This window comes from Phocoena sinus, chromosome 5 (genome assembly GCF_008692025.1).
Source record: "Phocoena sinus isolate mPhoSin1 chromosome 5, mPhoSin1.pri, whole genome shotgun sequence".
Lineage (NCBI taxonomy): Eukaryota > Metazoa > Chordata > Mammalia > Artiodactyla > Phocoenidae > Phocoena > Phocoena sinus.
Window position 1 is genome coordinate 33,538,211 of NC_045767.1, and position 17,967 is coordinate 33,556,177.

Genomic DNA, 17,967 nt, shown 5'->3' on the forward strand with positions numbered 1-17,967 from the left:
TATTTTAGGTACAAGTGACAAATATATTTCTTTTTATTGTTAAGTTTTCTCTAATGTATTTCAGTAACTGAAGTGTTTTATTTTATTTTATTCCACTGTTGGCCATAGTTTGAGCCCTACAGACTCCCTTCCCTTTCACCTCAAAGCGAGCTCCTTTGTATGTAGCCACACACTCATCATTAGTGTAAAGATCAGGCTGGATCTGCTCCCAAATCTTCTTCTTAGGATTCAGCTCCTTGTCAGGCTCTCCTGTTGGGGGAGGAAAAAAAATACATAGCTAACATATTAATAAACTGTCCATAGAGATTTCTAGTGAATTGTCTTGGATACAATTTCTGATCTTTAGATCGGATCAGGATTTTAACGTTTACTTTTTTTTTTTTTTAATTATTTATTTATTTTTGCTGTGTTGGGTCTTCGTTTCTGTGCGAGGGCTTTCTCTAGTTGTGGCAAGTGGGGGCCACTCTTCATCGCGGTGCTTGGGCCTCTCACTATCGCGGCCTCTCTTGTTGCGGAGCACAGGCTCCAGACGCGCAGGCTCAGTAGTTGTGGCTCACGGGCCTAGTTGCTCCGCGGCATGTGGGATCCTCCCAGACCAGGGCTCGAACCCGTGTCCCTTGCATTAGCAGGCAGATTCTCAACCACTGTGCCACCAGGGAAGCCCCCAAACGTTTACTTTTAACACTTATTTTATTTTTACGATGTCGGCAATTTATATTCTTGATTGGTAAAATATTTTGTCATTTCCTTACAAATGTTAAAGATATTATTTTTTACTCTTACAATAAACAGTTTTCCAGGTAATATAGCTCAATGAATTGGAATGATTCATTCTAATTAGATTAGAATGAAATGATTAGAATGAAAATACAAATGATTAGAAGGAAAATACAAGATACTCATTTTATCATTACATATAAAGAAAGATTTTGAACAGATGAGAGTATAATTTGATGTGTTATAATTTTACACATGGCAGAAGCAGCTTATGCTTTACTATTTGTTTCAACATAAAAAATAAATGACTAGATCGCTGCTATAGTACTTAAAGATTTCTTACAATACTGGAGAATGGCTTAAATGTTGGGGTTATCTAGCTAAATATAATAACTACTCTGGGTTTCATCTGCTGCCCATTCCACTTGGTGAGATGGAAAGAGAAAGGAAGAATAAGGAGACAGGACTAGCATTTTCTAACCACCAGGAATATATGTTGCTGCATGCAAATCACAGAAACACACTGACTCTAGTTTTAAATATAAAGAAACTGGGGCTCAGAGAAGATAAGCTGCTCAAAGTCACACAAGCAACAAGAAGAGTGAGATTTGACACCAAAGCCCTTACTCTGTTAGTACAGCACCTTGCCTCCTAATAAATTATCCTCTGAAAAGAAACGAACAACACTTTTACAAGTGGATAATATCCTATCCCCTCTCTTTACCATAACTCACACTATAAAGTTTACAATCAAGAAGAGACAAACACATTGTAGAACGTATCTGGTCTAGGCTTAAAAACTACCAATATACCAAGCGATCCCTCTATTTAATGAATGATGAGGAAGAAGAGTGTAAAGTTGAATGTAACATGATTTTAGTAGCTGAAAATGTTCAATAACTTTTGAAATGAAGAATCAGTTTAAGAAACAATGAAGAGAAGTAACAAATCCCTTAAGTGTTAGTTTCAAATGGAAAATGATTTCCCTGGAGGAAACAACAAAAATACTGCTTAAGTATAACTAAGTAATAATAGAAATATAACTTTCTAGATCTTTTTATTAGCTCTTCAGCAACTAATTAGCTCCCTGAAACTGGCAAAAATATAGAAAACTGTCCTCTGATATGTAGCTTTTCAGAGATGACACAATAGTTAATTGAATAATGTATCTACAGTAGAAGAACAGGCAGTGAAACTAAAAGTGAAGAGACTGTCTAGTATAAAAGATAAGGATTTTTCTTACTCCTTTAAGAGCATTTGATTATTTGATTGGACAACAGAGAAACTAATAAACAGAATAGAAAAAATTCAAATATATAAAGTATCTATAAAATTTTTGGGTTTTTTTTTCACCAAACCATTGGTTAGTCTAAGAGCATAATCGTACTTTGTTTATACACAGGTCATGTGGGGAAGTGGGCATTCCAGAATTCTGTAAAAGCTGAGACCAGACACACTGTTCAGGGGGGCCTGAGTACTAACTCTGGATCCCCCCACCTTGAACCCCAAAAAAGATATTCCCAAACTGATAATGAATTCAAGAAGCAGATTGTCTCAGGTTTGTGTAAAAGTTTCTTATCAAGACCATAGATTGTGTGAGTAAATTTTTGCTGAATGCAGACATAAGCCCCAAGTACAACAAGCTGTGGTGCAGCACAAACTTAAGCTTGTCAGATCTAGGAAGACACTGATATGTATAGAAAATAATAATCATTATAATACATAACACTACACTTACATAGTGCTTACTATGTGCCAGTCACTGCACTATGTGCTTTACATATATTTACTCATTTAATCCTCTCAGTATACTAAATAAATACTATTAATTACCCCCGCTTTACAGATGAGGAAATAGAGGCACAAAAGTAATAGCTAAGAGCTTAAAACACCAGGCAGGTAGCTAAGTGTTTCAAAAGATAAACCTCACAAAACTCACAAGAAATACATACCATTAAAAAGCTTTTCTTGGGCTTCCCTGGTGGCGCAGTGGTTGAGAGTCCGCCTGCCGATGCAGGGACACGGGTTCGTGTGGGAAGATCCCACATGCCGCGGAGCGGCTAGGCCCGTGAGCCATGGCTGCTGAGCCTGCGCGTCCGGAGCCTGTGCTCCGCAATGGGAGAGGCCACAACAGAGGCCCGCATACCGCAAAAAAAAAAAAAAAAAAAAAAAAAAACCTTTCTGACAGATGAAAAAGCTGAGGCTCAGAAAGGTTCCTAGGTCACCCAGTACTTGCAGAACAAGATCTGAAGGTTTTAAACTTCTTACATAAGACTGTAATAATTTTCAAGGGATAAATATTTTAACTAAAAATGAACTAAGAAACTATGAGAAGAACCTTCAACTCTTGATTGTTGCTTTGAACACATCAGGCTCAACACCTGAACATTCCAAATGTGGCTGTAAGACTTTAACAAGTCAGTAAACGAAATAATGATTCAGACAACTAAAATTTTGAGACTGTAATTAAAACTTGCCAAATTATGATCACTGAATATAAATCAGAGCTGAAAAGTCTTGGATGGAGTGTTAACCTTGTAGTTTATTCATGTTTCTCAATAATACACCATTTGGTAAGGTATAAAGCAAGTTTAAAAGGAAAGTTTAAATCACCTCCCACAAAAAAGCATACCTAATATTTTAAACAATTTTTAAAAATGAACTCTATTTCCAGAGAAGCCTTTCATCATTCCTCTGTGTTATATCCTTCTTCTAAATCTTATTTTCCTAACTCCCCACTCCCCTTTCTTTTTTTGGCATGGCTATCCAAACAAAGTGATGAGATCAATAAAAGTTCTTAAATCTGAAAACTGTAGAGTCTCTGTAATTGCTAAACACATGCCAATAATCACCATGTGGAAATGGTTACACGTATTGTAAGAGAACTAATCATTCAGAGATTACTTTAAGATAACTCAATCTAAACAAAACACATAGGCAACATGAACTAGTTCAGAAAGGAGTCTGTACAGATGTAAAAAGCTGTGACTACCATCTCAGCGTTTAAAAACTACAAAAAGCAATAAACATAAATTCCAGAATCATCAGCTTCCGGGATATCTGTCAGGACCATGAAAAGCTTAGCACCAACTTAATTATTTTGTTTCATTAATTGAGTTTTTGAACTATAATAATTGCAACTATCACCTTTTGTGATGCAAAGACTAAAGTATAACTTTGCAAATAGGGGTCAATTAATTTTACAGAGCTAATCAACAGAGAAAAGTGGTTTGTTGATTTGATAGGAATGATCTTGGAAATAATGAAGATGGATCCTCAGGTCTGTTCTTCAAATACTGGAGAGTTTTGGGAGTTCTTTAAAACATGTTTTACTAGTATGTTTCTTTCTATTTATTCATTAACCAACTTACTGACCTCCTACTCTATGCCTGACATTTTTCTGGATGTTAGGAATATAGTAGTGAATAATAACAACAACAACAAAGATCTTGATTTCATGATGCTTACGTTTCCATGTGGGCAGATAATATATAATGTACAGTATATCTGATGATAAGTGTTATGGAGAAAAATAAAACAAATAAGGAGACATTTGAAAGATATGAATAAGATGAGGGACCAAGCCATGTAGCTACCTGGAGAAAGAGCCAGTGGCTCAACTAGGGTGATTGAGGAGGAGCTGAAGTACATGAGGTTAATGAAGTAATGAGAGGCCATTGTAAGGACCTGTATCTGTATTCTGGGTCAAATGGAAAGCTTTTTAATAGTTTTTTGCAGAGGACTAACATATCTGACCTATATCACTCTGTAGGCTATAACTGAAAACAGACGGAAGAAGGGCAAGGGCAAAAGCAAAGTGATCAGTTAGAAAACTTTTGCAGTTACCTGGATAAGAGACGTTGGTGTCAGGACCAAAGTGGTAGAGGCAGAGATGATGAGAATCACTCTAGATATGTTCAGAAGGTATAGCCACTAGGATTTTCTGAAGAAGATGTATGGAAAAGGGAAATCTAGGGAGAAGACTGGTATATACATTCTTCTCCCCTGGGACATGTTAGTGAAGAAATCTCGTAGGTAGCTGGACAAGTGACTGAATAAAATAGCCAAAGGAATGAACATGGAAAGAAAAAGAGGCCAAGCATGGAAAAAGAGAAGAGGTCAAGGATCAAGGTCTGAGGTACTCCAATTAAGAGGTCAGGGAGGTGAGGAAGAATCAGCAAAGGAGATGAGCAGAGCAGCCAATGAAGCATGAGGACCACCATGCAAGTGTGGTGTCAGAAGCCAAGTTAAAGTTAATTAAGAAAAGGACTGAGAACTAACTAGCCATGGATTTAGCTACAGGGAGTAAATTGGTGATCTTGACCAGAGCAATTCTGGTGGAACAGTGGAGAGAGAAGCCTGATTGAAATAGGTTTTAAGGAAGAGGCTTTTTTTTTTAATTAAAAAAAAGTATATTAGTTTCAGGTGTACAACACAGTGATTAGATATTTTTATACATTATGAAATGACCACTGCAATAAGATCATTTACTGTCCGTCACCATACAAAGTTGTTACAATATATTGACTGTACTCCCTATGTATACATTACATCCCCATGACTTACTTATTTTATAGCCGGAAGTTTGTACCTCTTAATCTCCTTCACCTATTTCATCCGTCCCCCCACCCTCCTCCCCTCTAGCAGCTATCAGTTTGTTCTCTGTATCTATGAATCTGTTTTGTTTTGTTTGCTGTGGTTTTCAGATTCCACATATAAGTGAAATCATATGGTATTTGTCTTTCTCTGACTTATTTCACTAATAAGCATAACACCCTCAAAGTCCACAAAGATTTCATTCTTTTTAATGGTTGAGTAATATTCCATTGTGTATGTGCAGGCATACACGCACGTGCGCACACACACACCACACAAAGACACCACATTTTCTTTATCCATTTATCTATCGATGGACACTTGGGCTGCTTCCATATCTTGGCTACTGTAAATACTGCTACAATGAACACAGGGGTGTTTTCCGAGTTAGTGTTTTTATTTTTTTCAGATAAATAACGAGAAGTGAAATTTCTGGACCATATGGTAATTCCACCTTTAGTTTTTTGAGGAACCTCCATACTGTTTTCCATAGTGGCTGCATCAATTTACATTCCCACCAACAGTGTAAAAAGGTTCCCTTTTCTCTACATCCTTGCCCCATTTACAACTGCATCAAAAAGAATAAAATATCTAGGACTAAATTTAACCAAGGAGTAGAAACACCTGACTCTGAAAACTCTTTGTCACTGAGGAAAGAAACTGAAGATGACACAAATAAATGGAAAGTTATACTGTGCTCACGGATTGGAAGAATCAATGTTGCTAAAAGGTCCATACTACCCTAAGCAATCTCTGGATTCAATGCAATCTCTGTCAAAATACCTGCAGCATTTTTCATAGAAGTAGAATAAATAATCCTAAAATGTGTATGGAAACACAAAAGACCTCGAATAGCCAAAGCTATTTTGAGAAAGAACAAGGAGGGGTCACACCTGAAACTACACCAACTTGAAACTATATTACAAAGCTGTAGTAATCAAAACAGGATGGTACTGCCACAAAAACAGACACATAGATGAATAGAAAAGAATTGAGAGCCCAGAAATAAACTGACACTCATAGCATCAATTAATCTATAACAAAGGAGGCAAGAATATACAATGGGGAAGAGATAGTCTCTTCTATAAATGGTGTTGGGAAAACTGGACAGCTACATGCAAAAGAATCAAACGTGACCACTTTCTTACACTATATACAATAATAAACTCAAAATGGATTAAAGACTTAAATGTAAGTCCTGAAACCATAAAACACCTAGAAGGAAACACAGGCAGTAAACTCTTTGAGGTCAGTCTTAGCAATAGTTTTTTGAATGTCTGTCCTCAGGCAAGGGCAACAAAAGCAAAAACAAACAAATGTGACTACATCAAACTAAAAAGTTTTTGCAGAGCAAAGTAAACCATCAACAAAACAAAAAGGCAACCAACTGAATGAGAGATGTTTGCAGACTTACTGATAAGGGGCTGATATCCAAAATATATAAAAAACTCAAATCACTCAATACCAAAAAAACCCCAATTTATTTTTAAAGAATAAGTGGGTCCAGAAGCTAAAGACCTTCACATATCATACATGCTTTGAGATTAACCATAAACTCATATTTACTAATTAGACTCAATATCATCAGAAATAAGCATGATCTTAGAAGTTAGAAGTCTGAATGCAAATTCTCATTTATTATTAGAACAAAACCAGTGCATTCTCAAAAAAGAAAAAAGATATCAATGCCTTTATCTCGTAATATTGTTTTCAGTTGCTTGATGCTTTAGGGACCAGTTACCATATTTAAATACTAAAATTTATGGCTTCACACATTTAAGATTTTAAAAAGTAGTGGGGAGAATTTTTAGCCATTGTTATAAAAATATTATTTGGCATCTTCTAAACTCTACGGAAGTGATGGTTTTGTAGTTGGATAAAATAGTTATTCAAAGCCAAATAGCAATTCAAAGGTTTGAGCCCCAGTTGCAATTTCTATACCACACTTAATATATATAACATAAAAGGTAAATCTCTAGACACTGAGCATATCAAGTGAACATCAAAATGTACCAGCAGACACCTTAAGCTTTAAAATGTAGAACATATGCTGAAAAATACAGTACTGATAAATCATGGCTCTCTCTGGGAAAAGGAAAACAAACAAACAAACAATAAGACTAATGGTCTGTTGCATACATAGTATTAACTGTTATTTCCTTTTAGATTTACTGCTACAGAAGCAGTAAGCTATGTGGAAGCATAAGTAGGATGAGTACTAACAGACCTCATGTCCCCAAGTTTATCAATTATTCGATGCTGTTCAGCTTGGTTAAGCATTTTATAAGTTATAAGAGAATAATTTACAAGCAGCTCATGCAGCTCAATAACAAAAAAAAACCCCATCCAAAAATGGGCAGAAGACCTAAATAGACATTTCTCCAAAGAAGATATACAGAATGCCAACAAACACATGAAAGAATGCTCAACATCATTAATCATTAGAGAAATGCAAATCAAAACTACAATGAGATATCATCTCACACCAGGCAGAATGGCCATCATCAAAAAATCTAGAAACAATAAATGCTGGAGAGGGTGTGGAGAAAAGGGAACACTCTTGCACTGCTGGTGGGAATGTGAATTGGTTCAGCCACTATGGAGAACAGTATGGAGGTTCCTTAAAAAACTACAAATAGAATTACCATATAACCCAGCAATCCCACTACTGGGCATATACCCTGAGAAAACCAAAATTCAAAGAGTCATGTACCAAAATGTTCATTGCAGCTCTATTTACAATAGCCCGGAGATGGAAACAACCTAAGTGCCCATCATCGGATGAATGGATAAAGAAGATGTGGCACATATATACAATGGAATATTACTCAGCCTTAAAAAGAAACGAAATTGAGTTATTTGTAATGAGATGGATAGACCTAGAGTCTGTCATACAGAGTGAAGTAAGTCAGAAAGAAAAAGACAAATACCGTATGCTAACACATATATATGGAATTTAAGTAAAAAAAGGATGTCATGAAGAACCTAGGGGTGGGACGGGAATAGAGACACAGACCTACTGGAGAACGGACTTGAGGATATGGGGAGGGGGAAGGGTGAGCTTTGACAGGGCGAGAGAGAGTCATGGACATACACACACTAACAAAGGTAGTAAGGTAGATAGCTAGTGGGAAGCAGCCGCATGGCACAGGGATATCAGCTTGGTGTTTTGTGACAGCCTGGAGGGGTGGGATAGGGAGAGTGGGAGGGAGGGAGACGCAAGAGGGAGGACATATGGGAACGTATGTATATATATAACTGATTCACTTTGTTATAGAGCAGAAACTAACACACCATTGTAAAGCAATTATACCCCAATAAAGATGTTAAAAAAAAAAAAGAGAATAATTCAAACAACCTCATAGGCTACTTTAATGTTAGGTTTTTCCCTTTCACTTTACAAATTTTTTTATATGTTAGCTACATATTCATGTGGTAAGGCACAAGGAGAAACTATGAATATGAAAGAAATATCAGACTTTGGAATGATGTAAACATAAACACACAAACAGCCGAACAGATTGGAAGATTCAAAAATATAGTAAAAGCAAGAAATCCACACTGGGCTATTAGCATCTCTAATGCTAAATCACAGAGTAACTTAAAAAAAAAAATTTCAATATATGTTAACAGTAACATCCAGATAATAACTCACTCAAGTGCTGAAATATTTATCTGTTAACTCTAAACTGATTCAAGTGCTGAAATATTTATCTGTTAATTCTATAAGATAAGGGAATGAAAGCTCTCATAGAAATAAAAGAACTATAAGCCTTCTCTAATGAAATAGCCCATATGAATTCACAGCAAGCAACAATCAACAAAAATGCTGACAGTATTAGAGATTCAGGCACATCTACGGTTTGATCCTTCTACAAACTCTGTATAACCTTAAGCAAGTAACTTAAGTATTATTGGGTCTCAGTTTCCAAATTTGTAAAATAGTGGGTTAAAGTAGATGATTTCTTCCAGTTCTAAACATCTGACTCTACAATTTATATCAAAAAATAAAACTTAAAATGTATTCATCTTAAATATTTAAATAAAAAGGAAGGCAAATTTTAATCTGAAAGGGTAAACCAAGATTTTTATTTTTTTTCTTCAATGTGTGCTGAATCTTAAAAGAAAAAGTTTGCTTCTATTTTCATTCCATTCCAACTTGGTGAAATAGAATTTCAGGTTTGTCAGGTATACACATGACGGCCTACCCAAAAGCATGAGGTTTGACTAAGTGTTTTGATACCCTGGTAAGTAGAGTGGTGATCGTGTGTGCTCCTAGAACCAAAAGCTATCATGCTGCTTTGAGAAATGACTGAGACTGGGATTTTCCCAAAACCTGCTTTACCAGAAAAAGTTCTCAGAGCACAGACCATCATGATCTCCAATCTACCAAGGTCCAAGACATACACGTGGATTCAAAGTCACACATACTTGTTAAACAATCCCATGTTTTTTAGATTAGTATACTTTTTATTAGGAGTTGGGAGCTGAGTTTCATGGGAGTTACCCATGCTTTCATCCATTTTTAAAAATCTCATTATTCCAATGTTAAAATTCTTTGTGTCTTAATATATCATCAAACACAGTTAACACAGGATTAAAAAAATAGGCCTAATAATCATATCAGCTTTACTATTCCATTAAAATTCATTTGTTTTCATAAATACATCTCCAAATAAATTTTGACTTTTAAACCTAATTCTACTTGTTATCCTAATTTATTTCTGCTTTTCCTTACTCTAGGCAAATGAACATCCTCTGTAAATACAGTCTTTTAATTTCTAACTGTTTTTCCTCTTATGAGGTCTTCAACTTTTATGAAAGAAATATTTATTCTACATCTGCCAAGCATCCTTTCTTTACTGCTTCAAAGACCTATTTGAAGAAATGTTCTCATGCATTATGAAGTTTCATCCGTCTCAGGAGCATTTTACTACAGAAAAGAAGCAATATGAAATGAACTTTCCTCTTAGATTACTAAAATAAATATGAATTTCTACTTAGAGATTTCCTCTAAGTCCTCAAGTCTAGTAAAAGCATATGCAAGTATATTACTAGACCGACTTAGAGAATTATGCATTTCCCCCTCCCTCTTCATCTCTTCATCTTTCTGTGTTGCATTCTGAGATAATCTATAGCTTAAATGATTTTGTAGCACATTAACTGGTTCTCTATTCTTATGACACTTCTGCTATGGAGGTATCAAAATTAGTATTTCACTTAGGGTAAAATCTCTCTGGTGTTTTATGAAATTTGAGTGTTCATGGGGACGGAATAGTTGTGCCATCTTGAGTCAATCTCAATAAACTCAATAATATCACTAATAATGATCACCTAATGTAAAGTCTTACAAGTCATTTACAGGATTGACTTTAAACATTCCAAGCATAGCTTTGAGAACAATGATTCCCAAACTATTTTAAATAATGACTAACAAACACTTACCAGGGAAAGCATCAAAGGTAATTCTGTCTCCAGGAACAGACCCATTAGGAGGTGCCAAGATTTCAACTTTGTCTGGTGAACTAGCACACATCACCATTGCCTGAGATACTACTCCCCTCATCTTTGCAGGTTTCAGGTTACAAAGTAAAATCACCATCCGATTTTGCATCTGTGTGAAATATAAATTGATGATTAAACATGTCTAGAGATTTAGAATAATCTTATCTAGAATATATTAAGGTACACCTAATATGCTAAATATCAAATGTCCTATTTTTGTGGCTGTTTTTATCCTTATCTGTGTCCAAAATCTTTTATGTTGTTAAGAAGTCTTATATCAACATGAAAAAAAATTCTATAAATTGACAATGCATTAGAGATCAAACAGCAGAGGCAATAATATTTCACTTAAATATAAATAAAGAAATGGCTGAGTGAAACAGATTTGGTTTTGAATTTAATCTGCCATGTACTAGCAATGAGGCTGTATAAAGTTGATCTCCCTGTTTCCTCACAAAAGGAGGGAAATGATATTAAAGACTTGTCACAAGGATTAAATCACAACATGTAAATAAGTATTTAGCTTATCATTAGCACTAAAATAAATGCACATTTTTTCTCCTATATGTTTGATCATTTCCAATACTATGCAAGGTTCATTTCCTAAGCTAAAAAATACTGATCATTTAACAATTCAAGCATTGTGCACACTACAATGAACAATTATGGCTATTTCTATAATTTGTTAAAGAAGTACATAAATATTTCTGTAAACTTCAAATTTACTACCAAATTCTATGATTAAAAAAAATTAGCCTAAGGCTCAAATTTAAAAGGCCCCCATTTTGGAGGTCTTCATGAATTCTTATTGTCTTCAAACAAATAACTGTAAAATGCCACATATATGGGAACTTCAAAACAAAAGTTATAGCAAATATGTATAAGAAAAACAACAGGGTTAGCTAGATGCAATCTGTTAAGAATCAGATGAGAGCTGTGGACCTTTACCTTAGAAAAATAAACAAATGTACAAAATTTGGTATGCAGTTTTGGGGAGCTAAGTGCTATTACTTTATAGACTGCTTACTAGTACTGACTTGTTGGGTTAGATACAGATGTGTACATAAATAGCTTTGCTTATGGCTGTGAATGATAGCTTCTGGAAGAGAAGAAAAAGTCTGTAACTTATGAGAACAAAAACGTTGAAGCCCCAAGGAGGAGGAGTTTTTCCAATTTGAGCTGGCTCAAGATCAGTTGGTTCTTTTCTCCAGGGCTCCTTATGAACCTAACTTCATAAGCAGTTATAAAGGAGCCCTGGTCCTATACAAAACGGATGTTAAAAAGAAAAAGCACACATATGTGCCAAGTCTATCTTTTTTTCACAGATAAGAGAAATTTCTTCACTGATCTCCTTAATTCCATCTTTCTCCCCTCCACAAAGCAACCGGATGATACTACTAATATGTGACACAGAGCACATTAGCCCTTAGCTCAAAAATCCTCCAATGGCTTTCATCTCACTCAGAATAAAAGCCCATGTTTTTACAATGATCTCTAATACCCTATATCATTTGGCATCTTTATCTCTGATTTCATCTCCCATGACATTTCCCCTTATTTAGTCTGCTACAGTGACACTGGCCTCCTGCTGTTCTTTGAACATCCCAAGAATACTTCTGACTCAGGGCTGCCTGAAAATGCTCTCCCACCAGACAGAATGACTTGCTTTCTTCATTTTCTTAGACCTTTACTTAAATATCACTTTCTTTGGTCTTCCATGGCCACTTTATATAAATGACAACATCTTCCTAGTCTCAATACTTCCTAGATTCTTTCCCTACTTCATTTTTCTCCTGATATTTATCACCATTTAACACACTATATATTACGATTTTCTGACTCCCTCATAGGGATATAAGCTTCACAAAGGCAGGGCTTTTTGTTTTTTTAAGCAAATCTATCTATCTATCTATCTATCTATCTATCTTTCTATTTTAATTCACTTGCCTAGAATACTTCCTGGCACAGTACAGATGCTCAATAAATATTAGCATCTAGAAACAGGAATGAATAAATGTAGGAATTTACACAAGTTCACAAAGCCAATAAGCAACAAAGTTGGCAAAGGACTGAGAGGCAGAACTATTTTAATGCTGAAGTCTTTGCAATATCTCAAGCACTATGGGGCAGAGGAGATAGGTAAATGATGCAAATTACTACAGAAGATGTCTAGAAAGAGCAAATTAAAAACTATTACTGTCTTTGATTCGTGCCATGGTCATTGGAAATATAGATACATTTAAATATCTAAATAATAAAATACAAAACATCAATTTCTTTTTGTGGTACACAGGCCTCTCACTGTTGTGGCCTCTTCCGTTGCGGAGCACAGGCTCCAGACGCGCAGGCTCAGCGGCCATGGCTCACGGGCCCAGCCACTCTGCAGCATGTGGGATCTTCCCGGACTGGGGCACGAACCCGTGACCCCTGCATTGGCAGGCGGACTCTCAACCACTGTGCCACCAGGGAAGCCCCAAAACATCAAATTTTTAATGAATAAAGGAATACCATTAAAAATTGCAAGTTCAATCTTCATGATCCCCTCTCCTCTTTCCTCTTCAGGTATGAAAATATTTCTTGAGTTATAAAGAAATAAAACTTGCTTTCTTAATTTTAGATTGGTGCTTTCTGAATTACATAACAAGGACTTTAAAAATCAAGGAATAAAATTCCATGATGGAACAATGATGTTAAATACCAAACTAAAAACATTTTTAAAAATTGAGAAAAAAATAACATATCATTTCTTCTTTCTATGTTCCTGAATTTGATCTTAATTTACAGATGTTCTGCAAGTTTTTGCTAGTTTTATGCACTTTTTGGTGGAATTCATTACATTCAAACCAATCAACTGAATCAATACCGGCTCATGTTGTGCAGTATAATACAAAATTACATGAAAAAACATTAAGAAAGAGGGAATGAAGGTGAAATGTATATGTAGAAATAATTTTAGCTATACAGATTACCTGTTCAAGAGGAACATGATTCACCAGGCCACTGACAACTGTTCTTAAGGCTGTTTCTCCAACATCTACCTCTTCTACATACAAAGAATCTGCATCAGGGTGTTTTCTGGCAGTGATGATACAACCGATTCGAAGATCCAGACGGGATACGTCAATAGGCTTAGAGTCAGCACTTCCTCCTGCTGGTTGTTGTTTTTTCTCCTTTTTCTCTCCTAAAAATATTTATAAATGGATAAACATCAGAAGTAAAAATACACTATGAGGGCTTCCCTGGTGGCGCAGTGGTTGAGAGTCCGCCTGCCGATGCAGGGGACGCAGGTTCATGCCCCAGTCCGGAAAGATCCCACATGCCGTGGAGCGGCTGGGCCCGTGAGCCATGGCCACTGAGCCTGCGCGTCTGGAGCCTGTGCTCCGCGATGGGAGAGGGCACAACAGTGAGAGGTCTGCGTACGGCAAAAAAAAAAAAAAAAAAAAAAAAAAAGAGGACGGCTTGAAGATGGGGGAAGAGTAAGACGCGGAGATCGCCTTCCTCCCCACGGATACACCAGAAATACATCTACACGTGGAACAACTCCTACAGAACACCTACTGAAGGCTGGCAGAAGACCTCAGACCTCCCAAAAGGCAAAAAATTCCCCACGTACCTGGGTAGGGCAAAAGAAAAAAAGAAAAAACAGAGACAAAAGAAGAAGGACGGCACCTGCACCAGTGGGAGGGAGCTGTGAAGGAGGAAAAGTCTCCACACACTAGGAAGCCCCTCCGCAGGCGGAGACTGCAGGAGGCGGAGGGGGGAGCTTCGGAACCGCGGAGGAGTGCACAGCAACGGGTGCGGAGGGCAAAGCGGGGAGATTCACGCACAGAGGATTGGTGCCAACCGGCACTCACCAGCCCGAGAGGCTTGTCTGCTCACCCGCCCGAGAGGCTTGTCTGCTCACCCGCCGGGGCGGGCGGGGCTGCGAGCTGAGGCTCGGGTTTCGGTTTCGGACGGAGCGCAGGGAGAGGACTGGGGTTGGCGGCTTGAACATAGCCTGAAGGGGTTAGTGCACCACGACTAGCCGGGAGGAAGTCCAGGGAAAAGTCTGCACCTGCCGAAGAGGCAAGAGACTTTTTCTTCCCTCTTTGTTTCCTGGTGCGTGAGGAGAGGGGTTTAAGAGCGCTGCTTAAAGGAACTCCAGAGACGGGCGCGAGCCGTGGCTAAAAGCGCAGACCCCGGAGACGGGCGGGAGACGCTAAGGCAGCTGCTGCCGCCACCAAGGGGCCTGTGTGCGAGCACAGGTCACTCTCCACACCCCTCTTCCGCGGAGCCTGTGCAGCCCGCCACTGCCAGGTTCCCGGGATCCAGGGACAACTTCCCCGGGACAACGCACGGCGGGCCTCAGGCTGGTGCAACGTCAGGCCGGCCTCTGCCGCAACGTCACGCTGCCTCTGCCGCCGCAGGCCGGCCCCGCACGCAGTGCCCCTCCTTCCCCCATCCCCCAACCCCCGGCCTGAGTGAGCCGGAGGCCCCGAATCAGCGGCTCCTTTAACCCCGTCCTGTCTGAGCGAAAAAACAGACGCCCTCCAGCGACCTACACGCAGAGGCAGGGCCAAATCCAAAGCTGAGCTCCTGTGAGCTGTGAAAACAAAGAAGAGAAAGGGAAATCTCTCCCAGCAGCCACAGAAGCAGCGGATTAAAGCTCCACAATCAACTTGATATACCCTGCATCTGTGGAATACCTGAATAGACAAGGAATGATCCCAAATTGAAGAGGTGGACTTTAGGAGCGAGATCTATGATTTTTTTCCCTTTTCCTCTTTTTGTGAATGTGTACGTGTATGCTTCTGTGTGAGATCTTGTCTGTAGAGTCTTGCTTCCACCATTTGTCCTAGGGCTCTATCCGTCCATGGTTTTTTTTAAAACATTTTTTTCTTAATAATTAATTTTAATTGTAATAACTTTATTATACTTTACCTTCGGTCTTTCTTTCTTTCTTTCCTTCCTTCCTTCCCTCCTTTAGACAACGAATCACCCCAAATTGAGGAGGTGGTCTCTGAGAGCAAGATTTATGAATTTTCCCCCTTTACCTCTTTTTGTGAGGGTGTATGTGTATGCTTCTGTGTAAGATTTTCTCTGTATAGCTTTGCTTCCAACATTTGTCCTAAGGTTCTATCCGTCCCTTTTTTTTTTCTAAATATTTTTTAATTCAATAACTATATTATACTTTATTTTATTTTTACTGTATCTTCTTTCTTTCCTTTTTTCTTCTTTCCCTCCTTCCTTCCTCCCTCCCTCCCTCCCTCCTTTCTTTCCTTCTTTGCTTCCTTCCTTCCTTTCCTCCTTTCCTTCTTTCTTTCCTCATACTTCTACTAATTCTCTCTACTTTTTCTCCCTTTTATTCTGAGCCGTGTGGATGAAAGGCTCTTGGTGCTCCAGCCAGGAGTCAGGGCTCTGCCTCTGAGGTAGGAGAGCCAACTTCAGGTCACTGGTCAACAAGAGACCTCCCAGCTCCACATAATATTAAACGGCGGAAATCTCCCAGAGACCTCCATCTTAACACCAGCACCCAGCTTCACTCAACGACCAGCAAGCCACAGTGCTGGACAACCTATGCCAAACAACTAGCAAAACAGGAACACAACCCCACCCATTAGCAGAGAGGCGGCCTAAAATCATAATAAGGCCACAGACACCCAAAAACACACCACCAGACGTGAACCTGCCCACTAGAGAGACAAGATCCAGACTCATCCACCACAACACAGGCACTAGTCCCCTCCACCAGGAAGCCTACACAACCCACTGAAACAACCTTAGCCACTGGAGACAGACATCAAAAACAACGGGAACTACAAACCTGCAGCCTGCAAAAAGGAGACTCCAAACACAGTAATATAAGCAAAATGAGAAGACAGAAAAACACACAGCAGATGAAGGAGCAAGATAAAAATGCACCAGACCTAACAAATGAAGAGGAAATAGGCAGTCTACCTGAAAAAGAATTCAGAATAATGATAGTAAGGATGATCCGAAATCTTGGAAGTAGAATGGACAAAATGCAAGAAACAGTTAACAAAGACCTAGAAGAAATAAAGATGAGACAAGCAATGATGAACAATGCAATAAATGAAATTAAAAATACTCTAGAAGGGATCAATAGCAGAATAACAGAGGCAGAAGAACGGATAAGTGACCTGGAAGATAAAGTAGTGGAAATAACTACTGCAGACCAGAATAAAGAAAAAAGAATGAAAAGAACTGAGGACAGTCTCAGAGACCTCTGGGACAACATAAAACGCACCAACATTCGAATTATAGGGGTTCCAGAAGAAGAAGAGAAAAAGAAAGGGACTGAGAAAATATTTGAAGAGATTATAGTTGAAAACTTCCCTAATACGGGAAAGGAAATAGTTAATCAAGTCCAGGAAGCACAGAGAGTCCCATACAGGATAAATACAAGGAGAAATACGCCAAGATACATATTAATCAAACTGTCAAAAATTAAATACAAAGAAAGCATATTAAAAGCAGCAAGGGAAAAACAACAAATAACACACAAGGGAATCCCCATAAGGTTAAGAGCTGATCTCTCAGCAGAAACCCTACAAGCCAGAAGGGAGTGGCAGGACATACAGAAAGTGATGAAGGAGGAAAACTTGCAACCAAGTTTACTCGACCCAGCAAGGATCTCATTCAGATTTGATGGAGAAATTAAAACCTTTACAGACAAGCAAAGGTGAGAGAGTTCAGCACCACCAAACCAGCTTTACAACAAATGCTAAAGGAACTTCTCTAGACAAGAAACACAAGAGAAGGAAAAGACCTATAATAATGAACCCAAAACAATTTAGAAAATGGGAATAGGAACATACATATCGATAATTACCTTAAATGTAAATGGACTAAATGCTCCCACCAAAAGACACAGATTGGCTGAATGGATACAAAAACAAGACCCTTATATATGCTGTCTACAAGAGACCCGCTTCAGACCTAGAGACACATACAGACTGAATGTAAGGGGATGGAAAAAGATAGTCCATGCAAATGGAAACCAAAAGAAAGCTGGAGTAGCAATTCTCATATCAGACAAAATAGACTTTAAAATAAGGACTATTAAAAGAGACAAAGAAGGACACTACATAATGATCAAGGGATCGATCCAACAAGAAGATATAACAATTATAAATATTTATGCACCCA

The 17,967-nt window shown here is 38.1% G+C and overlaps 1 protein-coding gene across 1 annotated transcript in view; it reads right to left on the reverse strand.

Annotated features, from left to right (window-relative positions):
• The window catches only part of AIMP1 (aminoacyl tRNA synthetase complex interacting multifunctional protein 1), a 46,857-nt gene continuing 28,890 nt past the window's right edge, over nucleotides 1-17,967 (reverse strand). The window contains exons 5-7 of the mRNA XM_032633301.1: nucleotides 13,788-13,999; nucleotides 10,759-10,927; nucleotides 1-249 (exon numbers count right to left, since the gene is read on the reverse strand). Of these exons, the coding sequence (XP_032489192.1) occupies nucleotides 83-249; nucleotides 10,759-10,927; nucleotides 13,788-13,999 (548 nt within the window). The 3' untranslated portion in view covers nucleotides 1-82. The remainder of the gene's footprint in view (nucleotides 250-10,758; nucleotides 10,928-13,787; nucleotides 14,000-17,967) is intronic.